Here is a 25231-nt window from a genome sequence, read left to right as displayed (position 1 = left end):
AGCTGACTGTCAAAAAATATTAATAAAGCGTTTGCTAATTAAATTTTAAAATAATATGTTAAAAATATTAAAATAATAATATGTTATAAATAATATTATATAATACCTACTTTATCCTTGATTATTATTTTTTGATAGAAATCAGCTGATAATTGTCAGAAAATATTAATCGAGTATAAAGTATTATACGATATTATTAAATATATATTTCTGTCAAGAAATATTATTATTTTTGAGTTTAAATAAACTTTATATTAAATTTTTTTAAAATATATCATTTTTTTAAACAAAATTGAAGAATGGCGCGTGCTTGTATATTTATATATTGCATGTGACAGCTAGCTCGAGCGCGTATGTAACAGCAGCGCCGCCGATGAGCCTCGCCACGAAGTGGCGCCACCAGCGAGTAGGTTGCGAAGCGCATTATTAGTCAAAACAATCCGCCGAATTGGCGATCTATTTTTAGGTCGCGCCCACCGGAGCTACGGTGCGACGCCGTTTTTCCCCGCAGACCCCCGAGAAAAAGGTTCGTACGGCCGGTACCCTTTCGCGACGCCGTCTCGTATCCGCGGTAAAGGTTCAACGACCCCTCCGACGCGATCGTGACAGGCCAGGGAGCCGTGCGGCCGAGCACGGCCGGCCATGTTTATATCGTAGTGAGAATTTTCGTGCTGATCGACCAGCCGTCGTGAGCCAAGAGAGGGACTCTCTCCACGTGCGCCCGCCAGCGCGAAGATCCTCGAGATCCCGAATCCCCCCGGGAGATCCGCAGGCTAACGTCCGCATAGCGAGCATGGAGTCCTCCGAGAGAGGTAAGTTCTCCCGTGGATGCTAACCCGCGTGAGAAAACAGCGACAATATTGTATGTGACTATGACACAAATCGCGCGACGCCCCCGGGGGCAATGGCAGGCAGTGTCAGGGTCGAAACGGAACTGGTTCAGTGACCGCGTTCGCTCGGCGACGACGGCGCGTTTTCGCGCCCCGTCTCCATCGGGACGGGCATCCGCGGTCGACGATCGCACCCGGACATGGACGGCGTAAGATCCTCTCGGCCGTCTGGGGTCTCGTGAAAATCGCCGCGATCGAATCTATGTCACGCGGCGTGCTTTTGGCCGCGACTGTACCAGACCGCGTATGTATGTGCATCCTCCTCTACCTCGATCCCCTCGCGCGTCCATTCACACATTTCGCTCGCTCACGAGCGCGTCTTGCGCGCGTTCGACGAGGATGGAGCGCGGGCGACGTCTCCGGGGTACCGTCCTGGGGATCGCACGTGATGGAGAAATCCGAGCCATTGCGTCTTCTCCACGGCATTTCCCCGGTGAAGATACTACTATTCGGGAATTCCGCAACATCGCAGGATCGTAACTGCGTGTCTTTAACCTACATAGAGGGGAAAGGGGAGGGACAAACAAATCGGAGTCACGATGTCGTTTGACAAACGGCGCGCACACGTGAGAATTATTATCGCCTGACCGAGTACGGCTGCTGGTGGCTGACCTGCCATGCTGTGCCACGTCGCGACGTGGCGACACCTGCCGACCGCTGGTGCGCGCCCTACCTCAAGCCGCCGCGAATTAACCCTTCCGTTCAGTCCTCGTCCTCGTCCTCGTCGTCGTCGTCGTCGTCGTCGTCGTCGTTGTCGTACAACCCTCTGGCGCGCATTCGCCCCGATCCAGCCCTTCGACCGTGACTCCAAGCGGGGAGACTTCCTTTTTATTTTTGCCGGAATAACGTGAACCCTCGCGTGAAAAAACGACAAAAAGGTTGAAAGTAAGGCCCTGCTCGTAATAGAAAAAATATTAGGAATGAGGATTATTTGAAAATAATAAGATCGAAAAGACTTTAATATAAAAATACAAATTCGGAAATAAAGGAATAGTAAGAGCTCTTTATACCCGAATTTGTATTTTTATATTAGAGCCTTTTCGAAAATATTTAATATTTATTTCTAATATTTTTTATATTGTGCGCAGGGCTTAAATATTTTCTTATCATCTCATCTTTGCTCACTGTGAAGACTTATCAGGGATGTAGAACGGGGATCCGGATTTATATAGGTTTTTTTAAAATTAATTTATATACTGAGGAAGGACCGAAACACATTCGAAATAAATATAGAGGAATTTAAAAATAAATTTGTTGCATCTAATATTTATATCTGCTTCTTAGCCCTTTTTATATCTGAATTTATATTTATATTTAAAGCGCTAGTTTCATTTATCCAGTTTTATTTTTAATGATAAATTTAAATCCTATACTTTGCAAAAGCTTCCGGTGAAAAATACCCGATAATTATAAGTTTTTGACGATACACTTTTTTGATAAGTTTTTAAAATATTATATATAATTCGAGTCGTAATAATACGTAGTTTATTCAACAGAAAATAAATAAAAGAATTTATTATAATCTCAAATATAAAAGAGATATCTATAAGAAATATTTTATCATTACACAATGTACACTATGAAATCTTTCTGTAGGATTAGATGTGTCAAGAGATAGGTACATCTCTTTTATATTTAAGATTATAATAAATTCTTTTATTTATTTTCTGTTGAATGAACTACTTAATATTATTACGACTCGAATTATTTGTAATATATAAAAAACTTATCAAAAAAATTGTTCGTAAAAAACTTATATAATTATCGGGTATTTTTCACCGGAAGCTTTTGCAAAGTATAGGATTTAAGGTATATTTATCATTAAAAAATAAAACTGGATGACTGGATGAAACTAGCGCTTTAATCAACCAATTAAAAAAATAAATATGGATCAACTGATCAAACTACATAATTAATATTTTTATGATTTAATTATTATTTAATTATTCACACATTTTTTGCGATCGATTGTTGACTCAACATAATTTATTCGATGAATTTGATATTTTTATTTGCATGAAAACGATTACCGCCAATTATCGAGCATTTCTCCGCGGTTTGCGAATCCATATCGTACTCGACTCATTTGTCATTGGTCGCATTCAGCAGAGAAAATCATTAGGTAGCAATCGATTGGTTCCTATCAGATCCAACAAATTGGCGTCGAATGTTATAAGAATATAACGGAATCAATGCGGCCACTATCCGATTATTCGCGGCTTCGTATCACTCGAATGATTCGTTTATTGACTCCGCGATTTTAATTGACCATTTTAGCGCAGCAAATAAAATTGCGCGCTGATAAATATTATGATTCTCGCACACACAAGGGAAAGCGTGATAAATAAGACTTGTCAGACCCCGCGCATATGTAAAATTGCGTTTGCGGGAGCGCATTTCTAAGTTTGGCGCGATGGTTGTGTGTTGTGCGACCCAACCGCGCCGACCTTTCTGCATTCATTCTGGTCTCTGTGAGATCACGGCCGCGACTCCTCGCCTCGTTCCTTTTTCTCGCTGCTCTTTTTTTTCCATACCCCGTCGCGTCGTCTCTTATATAGCTTTTCTCTCGCTTTTCAAGACTGCGTTCGCGCGAGCGTGACAGTTCATCTTTTAAGATCATCTTCGTTTATCTTGGAAGATGAATTAATACTCGACTTAGGCCCGTTTCTACCAACGTCGGTTAACTTTAACCTCCGGTTAAACTATATCTTTGTCTCTTTTCAGATACATTCTTAATGTACCTGGTTAACTTGATCGCGTATCAATTTATTATGCGACTAAGGCCTGTTTCTACCAACATCGGTTAACTTTAAAACCTCCGGTTAAACTATCTTTGTTTCTTTTTAAAAACGTAGCTGAAAAAAGACAAAGGTGTAGTTTAACTGTAGGTCATCTATATTTTTGTCTTTTTTCAGATACGTTTTTAAAAAGAGACAAAGATATAGTTTAACTTTAATCTCCAGTTAAACTATATCTTTGTCTCTTTTTAAAAACGTATCTGAAAAAAGACAAAGATATAGTTTAACCGTAGGTTAAAGTTAATCGACGTTGGTAGAAACAGGCCTTAGTCGCATAATAAATTGATACGCGTTCAAGTTAACCAGGTATAAGATGTATATAGAAGGGAAAATATCGTTCTTTATTTTTCGTTCGTGAAAGAATACTTTAGAATACTAGCGGATCCTAGGAGAAGTTTTGAGATTAAAACCTTCCTTCCAAATTAAAAGAATACAAAATTTTAAACACCGAAAAAATATAAAAAATTTTTGTAAAAATGTAAAAATAAGATCAGAAGTCGTTGATCTTGGAATAAAAGTTAAGCGCGTGATACCAAGAAAAATATTAAATCAAATAATTTTGCTGAAACCTCTCTTCCCCCATTATCGACGTCAAGATCCGCTAGTGCTTTAGAATGTTGTAGAAAAAAAACTTAAAAATACTTAAAAATACTAGAAGTTTCTAAAATAATCTTTGATATTTATCCAAGACATCCTATATACACATGTTTCTATCGGTCAGGAAATAACGATGGGAGGAAAAAATTAAAAAAATGCAGAGATGGATCCTATTTAAGTACTCACGCGGCGGAAAAGGTAGTGTTCCGGAGTTAAAACGAGACGATGTGGTCGGTGGTCGGTATTTCAGAAAAGAAAAAGGGACAAAAAGGGAGCGGAAAAAGCGCAGGCCATTGCAGGTCGGGTCGCTGCATTTGCGAGTTTTCTGACCTGCTGCACAAGGACCCATAAAATTCCCCGAAATGCTTTGTCCTGGAATTTGCAGACTGCAGGCTCGGCGGGGCTAACGTCGCCCTTTATCCTTCCATTTTTAATCCGTGTACTCTATCCGCCTAGCGTTTTGTTCTCTTTCGCACGAACCTTCTCTTTCTCTCTCTCTCTTTCTTTCTCTTCTCTCCCTCTTGGTTTCTTCCTCGTTATATAAGTCCAAGGACAAGCTCCTCTACTATGTATGCTTCTCCATCCTTCTCTTCACCTTCTCTTTCGCTCTTTTTGTCCTTCTTCGTGATCTCCCTCTTTCCTTGTCTTTTTCTCTCTCTTTCTTTTTCGCTCGCTTCTTCTCATTTGCAACGCTGTCCTCCTGCACCATGCACTGCAGGTATCAGACGATGCCTTATACGTTCTGCTTCTGTTATATTCTTCTAGCTTCTACCTTGTATTCTTCTGCTTTAATATTCAGGATTTCTTAAAACGAGCATCGCACTTTTTGAAAAGAAAGAGAAAGAGCAGGCAAGATACAAATCGCAAAAATTTTAAAGGTTTCTGCAAAGATTTCTTTTTATCATTTCATCTCAAAGATTATCTTAGATTCTCATGTATTATTAGTGCAAAGATTTCTTTGCCGTTTCACCACAAAGATTATCCTAGACTTTTCAACTGTATATAGGGTGTCTAAAAAAAATTGAGACATCTTTTTAAAATGCTTGCATATACCTTTATTAGAGGTCAAGCAAAGAATAATTCATCATTATTTTTAAAATGTTGCCTTTTTAGACTAATTTATAAGAAAGAAATTTGAATGATTCTCTGTGTATGCACTGAGTGACTGTGCCTTGCCTGTTGCATCGTTTTTTTTTCTTTTTTTTTAAATTAGAGTTTGGACTTCTAACGAACGAGTCAGTTAGCAAGCTGGTCGAACATCTGCCAGCGTCATCTCGGTTGCGTTAAAACTGTAGATTTTGTTATATATCCGTATGGTGCTTTCTTAGAAGAAACACTTATCGATAAGATCGGAAGGACTGTAAAAAAACTTTGTGAAAAATGCGATGGTATATCATGAAATGCGATATTTTCGATTCGTTAATCGCTTTTCACGCGCGTTATCTATGAAATCGTAAAGATAGAGACCCGCCACCGTCACATTAAAATGGAAATTCTTAAATATGCGGTATACCTTGATTCGTAGAAGCCGGTATCTGTAATTGCAAATACATTGTTGTCTTTAGTATCCAATCGTCGAACGGCCTCTCTCGCTCAGATTTCGCGCCAATTAACGAGATAGAGTTTCGCGAAGCGTAGGCGCAGGACATGCACATTCACTATTTAGATATTCGGCTTGTCGTATCGGCCAGGACGTCCTGCAGTTACAAATGTAACCAATTTTACTCACAGACGCAAAACAGTCTCGTGGCGTGGGCGAGAAATTTCGACGCGATTTATTCGTTTCGCAACAACTAGCGATGGGATTAAGTTTATCTTACAAATAGTTTCAAATATTCATATTTGCATAGTTTCGAACTTTGAAAAAAGAAAAAAAACAGTAGTAGACATAAACCTGGATGAGAAGTTCGAACTCTCTATAAGTATCCTGAAAAATAAGTGTACTTTCAAGTATACATTCAAACCTGGATCAAGTATATGTTTGAATCTTTTATGAATACTTGTGAGAAATTTCACGTTAATTTTTTGTTATACCAGTATCATAAATCTGCTTCCGAATGAGATAATATATAATTTGATTATTCTATTCGCGTGATAATAATTATTTAACAAACGATCAGCGAATTACATCGCGTAATTACGACCGACGCGATTGTATCTTTTGTCAACGGAGGATCGCTCGATCTCGCGCGATTGAATGGACGATCATCAACGCGATGAATCGGCGCGAAAATGTATTGACACACAATATACTCGACGCATATACGCGCGACACGCAAGCGAGTTTATTGATCGACCATTGCAAGCACGCGATCCGAGAGAAGCGCAGCGCTGCAATGATTCCGTTTAAGCAGATCGGTAATTGCGCAATCGTGTTACGCAATTGTTGCATCGCACGCGCATTGTTGCCAGTTTTTCATGGCGAATGCAGAGAATGCGTCGACCCAGTGACATTGGTTGCTCACCGCGGAACAGGACACACCTATCATATATAACATAGCGTTTATGCACCCGAAGGCCAAAGGCAGCGCGAATTATTCACGCATCGCTAGCCTTTTACAGTTTTCTTATACAGCGCGTGCGAATATCGCGTTTGTGTTGTTGCGGAGCTTCCGCGCGATTACCCGGCGATAACATGCATAGAACTGCGTTTTTTTGCAGCTTTGTTCCATTCGCTATCGTGGGAAAAAATTCATCACTGAAAAAATTGTAGATCATTTTAAGAATTTTTAATTTATTTTTAGAATATCTTGTTCTAAAATAAGCGCCAAAATAATCCTCTTACCTTATATAAGAAGGGAAAAAGATTAATATCATTCCTAATTTATAAAAAATGTAGACGAAATGTGATTTATTATTACATTAAATTATTTTATAGCGTACATGCAAAGAAAGACATGAAGAAAGCATAGACAAATATAGAGCATGAGGCACGAGATCTAATTAAGTCCTGAATAATAAAATAAAATTATATTACATGCGTTAACTCGTGAACGTTTCCCTTAAGTCGTTCGAGTCTTCTTTTTTGAACCGCTTATTAACTTTATTCATTCTTTTAATAAATTTATTCTTTTAATAAACTCAAACCACATTCAATGACAAACACTGCACTGCACTGTATTGCAACACCATTGTATATCCAATGTTGCTGCAACACTATGACCATATAACGTCAAATTAACTGTCCGCGTAAAAAAACACGACCGTTTGTTATTAACAAAGAATATACATTCTTAGTTTTAGAGGATGTTCCAGAAATATTTAAGAATATATCTGTTAAGAGATTTTGTAAGGAATTTTATAGTATACAGAAACACTTAAGAATATCTGTCGAGAGGGATTTTTATAGTGTATATAGTATACAGTCCTCTTACTTCGAGAATACAATTTTTTCGATGATGCTCATTTTTAATATGAAAATAAGTTTAATTGATTCACGACAGAGAGTTTTTTTTTTTAAATCTGCCACGTCGCCGTGAGAAAGTGCAGTTTTAGACACTGGCGCGTTTGTTGTGAAATTATCGCAACGACCGTGAAATTATTATCCCTGACACGGTAACACGGAATAGTTGACAATAAATAACCGTAGGTAAATGACAAAAGGAAATTAATTTCTTATTGTCGGGGAGCGCAACAAAAATTGATTGCGTTTTGTTCAGAGCACCCTGTAGAATTGATGCAACCACCATTTGAAATTGCATATCGCGCGATTCTGTATGTTACAATGGGAAATAATTCACGGGAATGGAACGCGACATATTTCTTTCAATGTTTAAGCGACACGTGTTGCATTATGAATATGCGGCGATCGGCGATCACATTAATGCACACTAATGCACACTAACTCGTAATATTTTTCGCTCCAAAATAGAATTGGATTAAAAGAGATATTTTCAATGATTAATATGAAATTTGCATGAACTAATGTTCTATGCATGAACGTTATTTAAAAAATAGATTATTGGTTTTTGTTCCCTCTTCACGCTGTTTATCGATGCTAGTCATTAACGACACTCTGTAGCAGAGAATGATACAGTATCGCATGTACAAAGTGTAACTATCTGAATAATTTAAGCGAAATATTAATTATTCACCGCCCATTGTAAATTACTCGAACGTTACTTGAATAATCCAATGTGCGTCATTAGCGGATTTAATCGTTCGAAAGCAGAATGCATTTTTTAAATCAGAGAATAATGACGTCTATAACGAGTTATTTGTTCGTGTGCCATTGCTAAGGAGAAGTGCAATTACGCGTCTTTCTTGCTGTGCGCGTTCACTTCTCTTTTTCCTCGCGGGATTATAATTATTATTGGGAGGGGGAGTGGAGGGGCTCTCTTAAACGCGCCGATACGCATCTGTGCTTGTGTGTATGTTGTCCACTTTTTCCCCGACTTTAGAGTCTCGCCACGAACAACGCCGAGACTCTCGGCGATTATATCCGACGATACACGCGTCGTCGTCGTTTTCGAGACCCGGTTCGCCAATTATTTCGCCAGACCTGCGACGACCTTGGCCGTAAGGAATATTGCAGCGCAACGCTGCCCCCAGCTTAATTAAACACGTACTGATAATTTAGTCACACACAGTGCGGACTCGTACGGATTGCGCGACGGCTATTATGCACGATGGCCGTCGTCGTCGTCGTATGCGTGTATGCGGGTAGTAATTAAGATATCCCGCAGTTGCGCGATCGCACGCGCGTTTTAATTCTACACATTCTCAAGGTTTGTCTCGCGCGAATTTCATCCCTGTAAAGTTAGGGCTTCATTTTTTTTTTTTTTTAATTTCGATATATCGGGTTGGTTCTCGTAAATAATGTTTCTATAAAGAATTAGTAGAATCACTTCTTCTGAGAAACCAAGTGACCCCTCATCAATCGCAAATGTACTTTTGCTACACGACAACGTCCGACCCCCTACGGCTAAAATAATCCAGGGAAAAATTCTGGACTTTTCGTGGTCAGTTCTATCTTATTCTCCGGATCTTTTGTCCCATCAGATTTCCCATCTGTTCAGGTTGCTCCAAAATGAAAAAAAATTTATTAAATGGAAAAAGTTTTCATAATGATGCTAAAAATAAATTTAAAAAAATAATGTCAACTCCACGCGCTTTATTATCGTTATATCAAAGTTGGTTGTAAGTTATAATATTTTAATTAGAATCAATTTGAATATCTGAATCAATTTGAATATCTGATACTTTTCGATAGAATTCTTAAGATACTATTTCTCCAGAATTCTGAAAACAAAGAAAGATAAAAAATTTGACCGATAAAAATTTAAACAAATTTTAATTCGAAGGAACTCTCTAGAACCTCAACTTTTTTTTTTAATTTATCGGTTCGAATCATTGTTTTGGAATTCTTTCTCATGAGGATCTACTTAGAATTTTAAAGAAATCACGAGATTGAAACTCTCAAAATGGAGTATTCACGAAGATGTAAATTTCTCCGATATATCTCTAACACAGAATGCACATGCGGCGCGATTTCAACACGAGTTTCAACCGCCGATCGATGCGGAATTGATAGAATTGTAGCAGGAATTGCGGCACGACCGGGCAATTTTAGCCAATTGCGGACACGCGCAGGCAAACCGACGATATATTATTACTTGTCGATCGTGAAACGACAAAAGGATGCTAGCAATTCGCGCATGACATCAAAGAAAAAAAATTCTAGACCTTTGGCCAATATAACTTATTAAATGTTATTATAGATTTTACATATACTTCTCATTTTTCATCCATTAATATTCTATTAAATATGAACAGAATATGTACACTGAAAAAAAAATTAATTTGACTAAATCTTTCAACTAAATTATTATTTTGTTAATTGAACATATATTATACGTTTTGGTAGATTTAATTATGTTATGTTATGTTATGTTTAATTTAAATATTTTTATTGAAAGGTTTAGTCAAGTTAACAAATTTTTTTTCAGTGTATATAATATTTAATAGAATTTTTATTTTGTATATGTATATTCTATTTTAAAGATCTATATATTATATAATTATATATATTAAATATAATTATATAATTATATATTCTATAAAGATATATATATTTTTTTATATTAAATATTTTTTATTTTTATATATACATATATTTATAGAGAAAAAAATTAAAATATTTTTTATTATTTCTGAATTTTCTCTCTCTCTTTCTCTCGTAGAAATTTTTAAAAAAGTGATAATTAAAGTCTTGCGTTATATAGAATCGTGTTTCTAGGCGACCGATTCTTGCTTCCTTGCGGCTTATCGCAGAACGTGACGTATTTGATTTACTTCGCGACATTAATCGCACCACGGCGACATTTCGCGAGCTTAGGAAAAAAAAAATTGAAAGAGTCGTAGGCCGCGTGCATGACCAGCGCAACGCAGAGAAGTAGATATGTGTATGATATATAAAAAGTTTTAAATACGCGACGCGATAAAGGCATGCGTTTTGTCGCGTTTGCGACGATAATAGAATCGCGTCCGATCCTCTGCTCTATATGTATATAGACGGAACGAAGACTCGCGACAAAATAATCGATCGTTAAAAAGTATTATCTGTAATGTCTGAAAATATTGTCTTCATCTTTGATCTTTGCCTTTATATATTCAGAGAGGGAGAGAGAGAGAGGGTTCATACGTGAAGATATACAGCTTGTTTTCAATGAACATTTTTTTATCTGCATGCGTTTTTCTGTGCGTCCAGAATCAAAAACGGCAAAATTGCGATTCTTAGCCTCGTCTGAGATTTTCTTTTCTGTCCTCCAAACTATTTTGTGTCATCATAAATTGAAGAATTATTACAAGATAATGCAATATTTTCTCATAATGTATGAAATTATAATGTATATTTGTGATATTATTTACGGAAGAATTTATATTATGCTATAATATTAATTTAAGAAAAAGTAAGATTGCGTGTGCATCATGAAATCACATTTTGTATACACTAAAATGTCTATTTCTTGGAAAAACCAAGAGAATTGGGGATTATTAAAGATTTTTTTTACTTTGAAAAATTCGGGAACTCATGGAATTTTGAGATTCAGAGAATTTTTTTTTTAAATTGTATTCTTTAAAATATTTAATATAAATGTTATATTTAGCTTTTATTTTGTTTTTTAGAATAGAAAAAGAATTCATTATTAAACTATAAACATGTGTTTAGTTTTTGAAGGATTTTATTGATGATTTCTTTTTAGAATCAAAGTCTTATGTAAGCTTCATAGAAAATACGATTGATAAATTAATATTAAATGCTAAAAAATTTGCATTCTTGATAACTTTCTTTGTAATAGTATGAATATAGAAGACACATTAGTAATCAAATAAAATAAAGGAACTTATTTAAAAAAATTGTATATCTACAAATATTCTTATTTAATCTAGAATTTTAAACGAAAATACCTGGAAGATTAAGGAATTTTTTGACAAGGTTTGAGTAGACACCCTCTGCAATATTTTCTCACAATGTAAAATTATCCTAAAAAAATAAGCTGTATATTTTTTATGTCACAAGACTATATTTACACAAGAATATATTTTTCGCTATTATAATATTAATTACAGAAAAAGTAATGTCGTATATGTGTGTGCAATGTGGAAATCATGTTTCGCGTATACATATATGCACTCGCGCGTTTACTCTTATAGTAGCCGCTACGTTGTTTGTCCCTGTGTGGTCGTTACCGCGCCCACGACTGTCATCTCCATAATGTAATTACCGTCGCGATATTGTTCCCGCGCGGAGTCACCATCACGACCAAATTACTATGTATACTACACGATTATTCATCATAGTCATAGCGATACCGTAATATTCCGCAAGGTGGAAACAAAACGCGCGCGGCTTCCCACACGGACGGCGTGTGTTATGTAACGCGTGCGAGGGAGGATGGAGGAAAGAGCACGGATTGCGCGTGCCCCTTTTCTCGAGGGCACGCACACGGCTCCTTGCATGATGAGATGAGGTGCGGGAAAGGGAAAGTGCGCTAGGCGTGAGAAAAGCGCGTCGAGTGTGACTGACTTGCGACTTTAACTTCTTTTTTTCTATTTTTTTCTTTTTTTTTTTTTTTGTTTTTACTCTATTCTTTCCTCTCCGCCGAGTGTACTATTTATATTTCCGCAAGGTTATATGCCTCTTCGTGCTACGCCATACTACTGACTGCGTACGCAGATTACGTTACGAAACGATTTATTATCGCCTTGTCCTCGTCAAGGTCGACAACAACGATGACGATGAACGCACCTCACGACAGGTGAGATCGCGATGGCGGTGATTCTCGGCTTAGCAGCTGTTTTGTAAGAGATCGCTGGAGGGATCACGTCCAAATAGGGTCTCTCCACGAAATCAAAGTCTGATTCTGGTAATCGGTAACGAAAATATGACGCATTTAAAGTCAAGACACTAGCGATGGGATTGAGTATCTTATAGATAGATTCGAATTTGTTTATCTTAGAATTCGAGTACTAATAATATTTATAAAAGAGATTTGATTCTTCTTTACAATAGAAAATATTTATAAGAATATTTGAACCTTGCAGATACTTAATTTAAAATTTGAATATAACTGTTCTAAATGCAATTATTTCGCAAGTACAATATATAAAATATTATTTCTTGTATTATTTGAATCATAAAAAATAAAACTTGATTACTAGATTCGATTTGGATTTTTAAATAGGTACATATTGCGATTCCATCCCTACAAGACACAGTGCAAGTTTATGATTTGTAAAATTCACTGTAAATACGAGTTTGATATTTAAAATTGATTTTACAAATTATGGATAGAGCTGCCAGCTCTCTTCTTCTGAACATCTATTTCGAGCTATACATACTGAAGATATTCAGATTGCAATTCTGATAAGCATCTAGATAAAAAGAAATGATACTCTATGATTTTTTATTTCACGTGTTTTACTCGCGCGTTTTTAGTATGATTATTGATAAAAATTTGATTCTCTGATAGATATATTTGTCTCTGTACTGACAAAGAACGATGACTCCACTGATCTTTCATAATTGCAAACTTTAATAGAGATAGATGGACTTTTTATTATTATAAGAGATTGATTTTCTCGAATAATGATGATGGCAACAAACTCACTATTTTTTTTTCATGTCTACAATATTACGTCTATCGTATCTTTGAAAAGTCAGTCGCTATGCACACACACAGAGTAGAAGAAAGAGAAAGAAAGAGCCTACGACATATATGAGGATGTTAAGAAGTTTGGGAGGGCACTTTAGAGTCTTGTATGCCTGGGTCGAGTTTCGTCACCCGCTGTAGGGCATCGATCGCACCATCATTCGCTGGTAGTCCGACAGGGGGGAAGGGCGGAAACGGCGGGGGCGGCGGCGATTCGGCGCCAGGGTGTCGGCGGGTAGAGTGGGGCAATGCACACTGCAAGCGGACCCTATATGCAATTGGCTGGAAAGTGCATCGCTGGAGGGGATGCTGGAAGAGAGGCAGCGAGAGAGAGAGATAGAGAAACAGAGAAAGAAAGAAAGAGTGAGAAGGATGGGTCACAGGAGGGGGTGGGGGCGAGTGCACGCATAAAGTAGACATATAGGTCAATGTCGGGACACTCCTGTGCACTGTTTAGCACGAGTCACCTACTAACCCACTTGCCTTCTCCTTTTGCGTACCCTGACCAGCGTTACTTTACGTATCCTCGGCTTTCCGGTCGCACGATCGCATCGCGTTGCATTCCCGGTGTCATTTCGAGAGGCCGAGAGGATCCGCGAATACATATGAATCTTTCTTCGATGGAAATTCGTTATCCGCATTTGCACAAGCAAAGCTCCGCGACTATATATGCGTACTAAAAACGATGACCCGCACTGATAACGCGCTCATGATAACGATATAATCAAGCATAACATTACGTCGCGTTGCGATATCTCATCGTAGAAAATTATATTTACAATGACCGTTATTGCGATCGTCCTATTATTTTTATGATATGAGTAATACATATATATGATTGTTATTAATAATTTATCAATTTACATATTTTTACCATGTATAATATAATACATTTTTCTGCAGCCAATTAGATAAATTTGAGAAGTCTCTCTGCTTTATTATTATTGAAGTTACACATATCTTTTATTATTATTTACTATTATTAAAATAAATCGCTTTTATTGGAATATATTTTTACGTCAAAATTATGTTGACCGATAAATAGCGTATATAAGCCTTATTTTTATTTAAAAAAAAAGTGTCGGGCTTCACGAAGCGCAGTACCGCCGCTTTGTAAATCCATTGGTAGAGCCTCCGCGTTCTATTTATGACACTATTTGTCTTCCGTCCGATGAGATGCAACGCGGCTGCTGCCCCACTGGATGCACGCAGGTGCATTTCGTCATCCGGGCATTTCCGGAGCGGAAAAATTTCAGTGACGCGAGACGCATAAGTAAAAAAGAGAGCGCGTCGTCTCCATAATCCCGGTCGCGACCCATATTCCATTGCATTTCCGTCCAACAGGTCCCCTTGACTGCGGCAGTACTGGCCTGGTTCACCTCCCCTTCGTGCCTTCTCTTTCTCTTTCTCTCTCTCTCTCTCTCTCTCTCTCTCTCTCTCTCTCTCTCTCTCTCTCTCTCTCTCTCTCTCTCTCTCTTTCTCTCTTTCTCTCTCTCTCTCTCTCTTTTTCTATCCCTCTCTTTCCCGCCGTGATTTATATCTCATTTGCAAAATTTTCCGCGTCAAAATATATTAGCGTGTTTTTATTGCAATCGCGCGAGTGATTAAATAATACATAGTAGCAGTTTAGTAATAGCAAGTAGAAGATATTTATTATGTGTGTTATTCAATAATAAATTTAAAAACTAGAAAAAATATATATGATTATAAATTTATACTGAAAAAGATTATATAGAGAAAAGATATTCATAAAAAGGGAGTTCGAATTTATCCCATCTTGATTCGAGTCTATTTAAAAATACTGTTTTTTTTTAAGTAATAAAGATACAAAATTAGGTATGAAAAGAATTAATAAGAGCCAGGCACATATATTAGGTGCAACAAACTTGTTTTAAAATTCCTTTTTAATTATTTTAAACATTTCCGTTCTTTCTTCAGCAGGTATTTAATTTATTATCATACACTCATAGAGTGTTCGAAATCATGCAAACAAATTTAAATCTACTTGTAAGATACTTAATCCCATTGCTAGATCAAGCAGTTTACTTTTGAAGACTGAGAATCGAGTGAATTCCAAAACGATGCTGCTCTGTAATAAATAGAGCGGAAACGAAAGATGAACGTGTATGCAGAGTATCCTAGATACATTGAATATCTTTCGTTTAATTAAGAATAATATTTATCGACGATGTTCGACAAAAACCCTCTCTTGTCGAGATAAAACTCAGTTTTATCTATATAGCAGTCTCATAGGAAAGCATAATGACGGATATAAGCGATCAATGTTCGATCTCAAGTGTGGCAATTTTTACATACATATACATATATGTATAATTTAGAGACGTCGATCGCCGATTTAATCAAATATCCTTCCGCTTGACTTTTATCGCCTCGAGGAGGTCTCGTTTTACGTATCTATCCGCTAATTGGGGGGAGTGCCCGAGACGAATCAAAGGTAAAATTGATCATTTGTGTGGTAATTCAGCGCGGCCGCACGTTTTATTTAGCAATAAAACATTGCATAGGTTCGACAGAACGACAAACTTTATGAGAAGTTGAGTATCGTCATTTCTCACATGTTTACGCCAGTCGCGGTTTTACGTGACGAGGCTTCATTTGCCGATCATGCAGCGCGGGAATGTCAAGGCCGATGTGGTCGATCGCGCGATGCAATTTTCAACTGAAATGCATCTCGCTGCAAGGGGAAACGGGAGTAGAAGGGAGGGTAAGGGGTGAAGGAGCGAGCTTTTCCGCCCGGGAGAGGCGGCGGAAAGGGAATCGCGCGCGTGCCCGAAATCGGGTCAAGTGCGGAGTTCCTCCGGTAAGCGTGACGCAAGATACGGTGCAAGGACTGCTCCTTGGATTCTCTGGGATCAGGGTCATGCCATTCCCACACAATTAATCTGTTTTAAAATAAATTATATAAAAAGATTGTACCATTTTTTGTTGTCACATAAAATTAAAATTAAAGAGATCAATTATGAAAATTAATATAGATAGAAATTAATATGGATTCGCAACATATATTGTGGTCATTATATGTATATTACATGTTATATATATACTTATATGTATATGAATATTTTTAAAATTATCCTTGTAGCACATAATTATATTATATTGTAACCACGCTTTTACTTATCACAAAGTTTGATAAATAACATTTGTTTTCTTTTTTGCTCTTGTTGCAGGTAAGTGGCACGATATCTGTATTGGTTATCATGTACCAGTTTTGCCTCGTTTCTTGGCGTTATACTCCTTCGTCACGTGAGTAGCTACTTTCAAATGATTTACATATTTCGTAATTTTTTTAAGACTTTATAATCGTACCAACTCCCAGTTACGTGCAACGATTAATCGGTAGGGTTAAGAAGATTTACTGCGCGCAGGTTTATATAGAAAAAGTGCGCTTGATTCGTTTCTTTATAAGACTAATATAAAGTACCTTGTCACGCCAATTCTTTTCCTACGCATAATTCATATTTTTGTTCCAATTCTTGCGCGATGAAAGAGAGAGAGAAAATTTAATGTTCAGATTTATTTTTAAACTTAAGATCATGTTTGAAGATTTTTCTTAAGTTATGTAATTACACAACGTAACGCTCAGAATGATATGATACATTACTTCCGTTGTTAGAAATCAGGACATGGAATGGTAGAAATTTTTTCGAGCTCGCGCATACAGGATGTATCATAAATGTGAGCTGCTTCTTCAAGGGTGTATTCTACGGAATGAGGAAAAAATTTTATATAAACATATATGTTCAAAAATGATTTTTTAATTGCCACTTTTATCCCGCCCGGATGCTTGATAAATACTGCTTACAGATCATTTTTGGAAAACGATTTACTCATTTTGCCTTGAGAATGAATTATTTTGCGAGAATTATTTTCTAATTTATATATTTTGTATTGTTGGAAAATAAAATATTGGATGATTGCAAAAGTTCGTGCCCGATTTGAAGTTATTAACACCATCTATGCAAATCGGGCACGAACTTTTGCAATCATCCAATAATACACTTTTTGTAATTATCTTAAGCTTCAATCCAAACATGACTATAATGTGAAAACGATTTATCTTTTGATATATATTTATATGAACTTTTTTGCTCATTTCGATGAGTAGAATCTGAAGAAGCGATCCACATTTATGATATATTGACAATCCGACTAGGAACGCCACCCACTATCTTGAACTCGGTCAAGGTTTGAATCATGGTCGGGAACCAACCAGAAGATAAGATAAGAAAGAAAGCGCGTATTATTATTGAATAGCAATTAAGAAATTGGTGTCCATGAAGTATCTCGGCGTAGAAATTCTGATGAGTGTTATCAGAGTTTATCGTCGTCATTGCTGTCCGAAGGGTTTTACCCGGGATAAATTGGTTCTTGCTGCGAACAATACATTATCGATATAAAAATATCGTCCCCTTTATAGACGATAATTTTGGGCTATAGCTCGTAAAAGGAAGCATTTACGATCTTAGTAAGTGCACTTTTTTCATGTATCTCGTATCAGAAAAAGAAGGATATAAATAAATACATATAGGAATGACTTTTTTACCTCGGTTTCGTTATGCCATCGTTTTACATTTCGATTAATTTATGCGCATCTATGACACCTTTGGCGTCTCAAGATAATATTCATTATGTAATATAATATAGTAACATACACACGTACACAAATAAACTAGGAAAACATATGTTTGCACGGAAATAATCGCGCTAATAGCATTATTAAAAATAGAACACAATGAATAATACTTTTTGTATTTAATATACAACCGTGCGTGTCTTCGTAATTAGGCGCGTGTCAGTCGCGCGATGAGATCAATTTTGGATACTATTTTAATAACATCAAATGTTACCCAACTCATGCTAAAATTTATATAAATATTTATTCTCTTTATTTTTCATTGTTTAATATTATATAAAAGATATATGAAATATATAAAGATATTAATAAATAATATGTCAAGAACTGCATGAAATTGTCATGCGGAAACATTGTTTATACAATTGACGCATTATTCGAATTATTTTTTAAAATTAAAATAATATGCATTCTAAGAAGAAGAAAAAGAGAGAGAAAAAAACGATCCATATGTGCGCGATATTATTCGTCGTATCTTACAAAGTCGCGAGAAAACCGTCCCTCTCAGCAAAATAAACGCGTTCTGGATCAGTCGCGAGGGGAGCCGATTCGGGTGAACGTACTATTTATACATCACCTATAAACACGACATCGCGCGTTTCTCGGCCGAGGAATTTCAGGATCCTCAACAGAATCCGTCGTCGCAATGCAGTGGTCACGTACGTCGTCCTTGACTGCTCTCTCCCCTCTTTATCTTTCTCTGTCGCTTTCTCTTTTCCACTCACGCTCTCATCATCTCTCTCTCTCTCTCTCTCTCTCTCGTTGCGGCTTGTTCCTTTCCACACCTACATCCGATTGATCAGCCGTCCTGTCGCTTCTCGTGGACGAGTATTATTTATAGCGTGCCAACTACATACATACGTGGTCGCGTTAACACGATCAGCATTGTACATATGAAGCGCGTACGTAGATTTTCGAGGCCGCCGACCGTTCGTTGGTACAAGACGACTGTTTCTGACAATCATGCGTCTGATAAACGCGCAGCCATTGCGGCGCACACGATCGTATATATACGTCTTTCCTTTCTGGGAGATTAATCATTCCCGATTCTTCGCTTAATCCCGAGCTAGCTCGTCTAGCGCGCTAATTCTGCCTCCTTTATCCTTCCCCTCGTTTTAATCGGGACTCTGCCATTCGCGATAATATAACAAAATAAATTACTCATTTTTCTAATTATGCTTCCCTTCCCCTCTCTTGCTCTTTCTCCCCTTTCTCTCTCTCCTTTCCTCCCTCCTTTGCTCTCTTTCTGCTCTCTCTTATTCTCGAGACTCTGTGATACTTTTGGTATTCAAGAGTCCGCTGTTCGAACCCAGTTGAATATCCCTTTCGGTGTTCCCTCTCTGCGAATTCTTTTCTTGTTTTCTCTCTTTTTCTTACCCGAAGTCGCTCATTAGGATTCAGAAAACGATTAGCCCTCCTCCCCTCTCCTAAAAAATCGCGAGCTTTCACGGGCGAACAATGACGCGGCTGATTGGCGAACCGCTTTAGAATTAGAGGCTGAATTTTGCATTGTACCAGGCGAGACCAGACGAAACAGCTGCTTCGTCCGTGCCTCTTTTCCATCTCCTTCGTCCAAACTCGGTTTTATCTCTCTTTCTCTCTTTTTTTCGAAGGCCTCGTCACTATCGTCGTCTTCGTCGCCTCGAGTAATGTTTCGGTTTCAGCGATTCAGGCTGCTTTTGTGTGTTAGGTCTAGCATACAGTCGGACGACCGACGAGACATGGTATACATAAATGCAAGAAGTTGAAATCCACGGAATAAAAAAGTGGAACGATCCTCGCTTGTGCGATCTGACGATCCCAAGACGGTCGGCCGATTCTCTCTGGTGACCCGCTATCAGTAACATCTGTCGCGGTTCATTACGCGATAGTGCGGGTGTCCGCGAAGCAGGATGACCTTCCCTGAAAATTACGTTTTTTAAGTTTTTTTCTTATAGAACGTCATTGAATTATCGTATCTTTTTTTTTATTTTGTTTTTTTCGACCTGAAAAAAACGTATTATTACTTAATTTAAATAATTGCTTTTTTGAAGTTTTAAAATACAAATATAATTGCCGCGCTATAATCTCTCAAGTATCATCCTTGGCGGTACCCGATCTTTTTTTACAATGAATTTCCAAGAACGCATCGGAGCATGAAAACTCGTTTATGCATCTTGCAGTAGCGAGACACGCGATACTCAATACGTATGATAATGCATAAGCTATCTCGTGACGCCGGAAGAAACGTTCCAGCGGAATGACTAGAGGATCGATTCTGTAACTTAAATTATATCACTGATTTTTCGCACTTTTATCTCACGCGAATTTGCGTGATTCTGTAATGTCGAAGTGAAAATATAATATCATTAGATTTATCAGTGTAGGGAAAAACATTTTATCAAAATAATGAGGTGGAATCATTTACACCCCACGTAATAACGTGACTCCGATTAGGCGCGACTAATTAAGGCTTAAAAGAAGTAAAATATAAATAATAAATTTTTTGAAAATTTCAAAACTTATATTTCTGCGAATAGATAACAATATTACAATTCCTATCTTTCCACTTGTACTTTAACTCAACAAAAGCTCAATTCCCTGCATATATATTATTATTTGAAGTCATTACGTCTGATCTGTATCTAGATATCGATGTAGTAAAAAAGCGCGAGTTTCAAAAGGCTGATTTACAAATAAATGATTATATACAGATACTTATTTATTTTACCGGTACGTTATGATATACAAATATTTCGATATACATATTTCACTCGATATTTTATTTTATTCAAGGAAATTAATATTAATCATAATATTGTTGAACTAACTTCTTCAAAAACTGATAAGAAAATAAAGAAGCAAAATGATGAAAGTTACGGATCACATCAACTGCTCACTTTTAACATTACTACATTTTAGATATAGAATTGATATCCTGTTTTAACAACCACCTTCGTCATTCATTATGCGACGTTTCGGTCGGCGAAAGAGCGCACATGAATTGAATTTTCGGTGATTCCCTAAGGAGAGTCGTATAATGCACGGATGCATTCAAAGCATCGGTTCGTGCCGTGAGATTGTTGGAATTTCCAAATTTCGCTTTTGTTGGCGCATTTTTGTGCGCCCGCTTCCAAATGGGCCGTTCTCCTCCGCTCTTCTAGGGATCGCATAGAATCGATGACTGGCGAAAACCAGTTCCGAAGAATGTAAACGGAATATCGGCGAGTCCAGTTAACCTTTCCTCGTCCTACTGCTGTGCTTGCAAAAAAAAAAATGCGTTTCTCGTGCATGCAGTCCGCTGATGCGCGCATCAATCGCGGTGACACGAGCGACACTCCCGAAAATCAGACGTTTGATGACTCTAAATAATAATATATATACGCAGGGAATTGAGCTTTTGTTGCATTAAAGTGTCGAAAAATAAAAATTGTAATATTGCTGTCTATTCGCATAGGAATATAAGTTTTGAAAATTTTCAATAAATTTTACATTTATTTCACTTCTTTTAAGCCTTAATTAATCGCGCCCAATCAGAATCATGTTATTAGTTGCTTAGGATGTAAATGATTCCATCTCATTATTTCCATTAAAAAATAAACCATTCGAGTTATTGAGTATAGTAGTCATCTTTCATTTATTTTAAGTTATATTTTTCAAAATAATACTCCTAAAAATATTTGAGAAATATAAATTCGACGTGAATCTAACTAACGTAACTTAAACATATAAAATTTAAAATACCACCTGTATTTTGCGCGACTAAGGGTTAATATTATCAATTGTAATTGACGCAAAATCGATTCTTCAAAAAATCGTTAAGAAAGATTCTTGCATATCATGAAGAAACGAAATTTAAATAGCAAAATAGCTAACCTTTAGTTAAAAAAAACAATGTTTAACGATGATAAATCGAAGATCAGTTTGACTTTCGCTTGAGCGTTAACATATTTTTCCTTGCGATAACGAGTATGCGTAACGCCCAGATAAGGGAGAGAGGGTACCCGTGCAGGGGGGCCACTTCCCCGAGTGGCCTCGGCGTCCCAGAGTTTCCTAAAAACAAGGTCGACGTACGCAGAACAACAACTGTTCTGATGTATGTATACACGCGTAAATATAATCTCGCACGCGCGCGTAGTATACGACATTTACAGTGTGACTTTATAAAGTCATACGTCATCGAGACTTTAAGGCGTCAGAATAGCCTTCGATGTTCCTCGCGCGAACACGTAATAAAGTTTAAAGCTGGAAAGACGACTCTTTCGCGCAACATGCACCGGAGACTGCAGAGGCTTACAGCGGCGAGTAGGTGGCTAACCTTGACAACCCTAGCAGAGCGAGTTGTACACGTACACGCGCGTGCACAAACCGTGATGGTGGTGGTGGCGGCGGTTGAATGCTGGGGTGTGCGTTTCCTCGCGTGATGGCCGTCGTATAGTATAGATGTGTCGTGATGTGGTTGGTCGACTGGTTTGCCGGCATATGGGCCAAAGGCACACTGGCCTGCCATCGACCATGCAAAAACCGACGGAACTTCCTCAACCCTCCACGGTCCTAAGATGCCTTCAGAGTATCATAACACAATACATACGCGCGCGCACATACACACACACACACACACACACACACTTTTTTGTATTAATTCTACCATCGTAGACGCTAAGAGCGTATCTCAGAAAACCTATGCGTGACCTATCTATGAATATTATTACTTGATTGTTAAAAAGTTATTTATTTTGAGGAGATAGTATCTTTCGATAATAAATTGATTTTTGCGAATTATATCGATATACATATAATATTGATAATTAGTCCAATATCTTTTATTATCGCATATTATATTAGATATTTATTTACATAAGTCAATATGGTTTATTTTATCAAAAAAATTATATTTTAGAAGTAAGAGAGCTACAAAGTCCCTCTTAACAAATATTCTTAAGTGTTTCTAGAATATCCTCTAAAACTATGAATATATTCTTTGTTAATAACAAACGGTTGGGTATATGATAGTCATATTGTTGCAGCAATGTATATGTTTATATAGTGTTGCAATTTACAATGTAGTATTTGTCACTACATGTTTTAATTTATTAGAAGAATGGATGAAATTAATAAGTAACTTGAAAAAGAAGATTCGAACAATTTAAGAAAAGTGCTCACGAATAAGTAACGTATAACATGTTCTAATAATTTAATCATTCAAAATCCAGGTTTCGTGCTTCATATTGAGTCTATATATGTATTATGTCTATACTTTCTTTATACTAGTCTTTCTTTGCCTATGCTGTAAAATAATGTACTTTTTTGTTAATGTAGAAATAAATTGTCTACATTTTTATAAATTATAGGAATATCTGATACTAATCTTTAGAGGATCTCTTAAAGTAAGAGGACTCTTCTGGTACTTATTTTAGAATAGGGTATTCTAGAAATGAGGGAAATTTTTTAAATGAGAATACATTTTTTTAGTGTTTACTTTTGAATTTTGAGAATATTTAATTAATGAACTCTGCCCGCGATTATCCATCAAGCTCGTTTTGAGCTTCTTGAAGTTTAATCACAGATTATCTCTCGATTTCCTATTCGTACATAGATATAGTGACTATTTATTCGTCGAACTATTTTTTATGTAAATACTTGCGTCAGCCGGCGTGCGAATACACAGGTTTCTGTCGGCCACGTTGCAGTGGCTTCGAAGCTTTTTTAAAACCGAGAGCTCGCGTCTAGGATGTTGCCATGGCGAATCTATCGATGGTATCGAAACAGGTGCGACGCAGGTTGCTCGCCGCGCGCGAGATGCGGGGTCCATCTGCGGCGTAACTCTTCTTTTTCTTTTCTTTTCGACAACGCAATTTTCTCGCACGCAATTGCGAGACAGAAATAATGCGAACTACTTATCAAAATGTTTACTCGGGTTCTCGTAAACGGCCGGACATATCGGAATTGTAAAGGAAACGACGAATTGAGGGGGATAAAACACAGCTGAAAAAATATATACAAGAGTGTACATGCCTTTTAAATCATTGTTAGAAAAATTATTTGCTTTGTAAAAAAAATTTTTAATTATTAAATATTCCTAAATGATTTTAAAAGAAAACATGAATGATCTGGCAAAGATAGTACAGAATTTACATGTTAAAGAATAGTTCGCTCGTTATCTTTTCTTGCGAAAGCAAGTGCGCACTTTTCTATTTTTTTTTTTTTTTTTTTTTCCATTAAACTATTATTTATTCTCAGTTTGGCTACACGCTAGTGTGAATGGTCATATTTCTGGAACGGTGTCTGTGTGTTATATATTAAAAAAGAAATGGTTATTTATAAATTTCTCCTTTGTAATATAAGTGGGAGTATCTAAGAAAAAATAGTATATAATAGTAAGAGAGAATTATTACGTATTCGGCTCGCTATAGATTTATTTGCACAACAAGAAGCAATATATAGAATTCTATTACATGAAATGGCACAATTATTTCAAGTCATTCCGAGTCAATCCACATAAAATACGCAATACCGAACGTCTCGTTCGAGCGAACCCGCATCCTACGTCAGAATATGATCCACTAATGGAATAGCATTTCGCAACTGTGGCCGACGCGCAATGATCTTGAAACTTTTTTTTTTGTCTGCAGTCGTAATTTTCACGTCTGCCGTACGAATGGTACCCGTATACGCGTTTATCGCGCCTATAACAAGTTACATATTGCATATCTAAATACCATGCACGAACGGCGAACAGGACTCGAGCACGTTTATGTGATTAGACTTTGAATAACAAATTAGTATAGAATACTTAATTAGCTTAAGATTTAGTTTAACCCAATCTAATCTAATTCAACATTTTAGATACAATACAATATTAATTCTACAATATTTAATTTATAATTAGATTTAACAGATTCGTCGATTAATAAAAAATTAAAAGGGGGTTCATCGTATCCGCGATGTTTACTGAATATCGACCGATTTTTATACGCAAACTATTTTAATCAATCGTCTAGCTATTTGCAATCATATTTAAAATTATCCCGATACAATTTACTAGATGTTGGCGATAATCCGATCTGTTTGTAAACGATCGCCAAATTTAAAATTTCGCGATATCTCTAATCGCGCTTTCGCAGAACCGTCTATATGAACAAAGGGAAAAAAAAC

General features: G+C 36.9%; 1 protein-coding gene and 1 long non-coding RNA gene across 2 annotated transcripts in view; one reads left to right on the top strand and one right to left on the bottom strand.

Annotated features, from left to right (window-relative positions):
• Positions 1 to 436: 436 nt before the first annotated feature.
• Usp (retinoid X receptor ultraspiracle) overlaps positions 437 to 25231 on the top strand; it is a 76782-nt gene continuing 51987 nt past the window's right edge. Inside the window, exon 1 of the mRNA XM_083042842.1 lies at positions 437 to 812. Coding sequence (XP_082898968.1) covers positions 794 to 812 — 19 coding nt within the window. The 5' untranslated portion in view covers positions 437 to 793. The remainder of the gene's footprint in view (positions 813 to 25231) is intronic.
• On the bottom strand, positions 17455 to 22713 carry LOC145938458 (uncharacterized). Its single transcript, XR_014425712.1, has 3 exons — positions 22395 to 22713; positions 18675 to 19999; positions 17455 to 17835 (listed from the first exon to the last, which is right to left on the bottom strand). It is a non-coding gene; the product is annotated as an uncharacterized LOC145938458 (long non-coding RNA).

Source organism: Prenolepis imparis, unplaced genomic scaffold (genome assembly GCF_030444845.1).
Source record: "Prenolepis imparis isolate NDT839.2.m4 unplaced genomic scaffold, iyPreImpa1.0 SCAF_7, whole genome shotgun sequence".
Lineage (NCBI taxonomy): Eukaryota > Metazoa > Arthropoda > Insecta > Hymenoptera > Formicidae > Prenolepis > Prenolepis imparis.
This window is presented reverse-complemented; position numbering and strand designations above follow the sequence as displayed.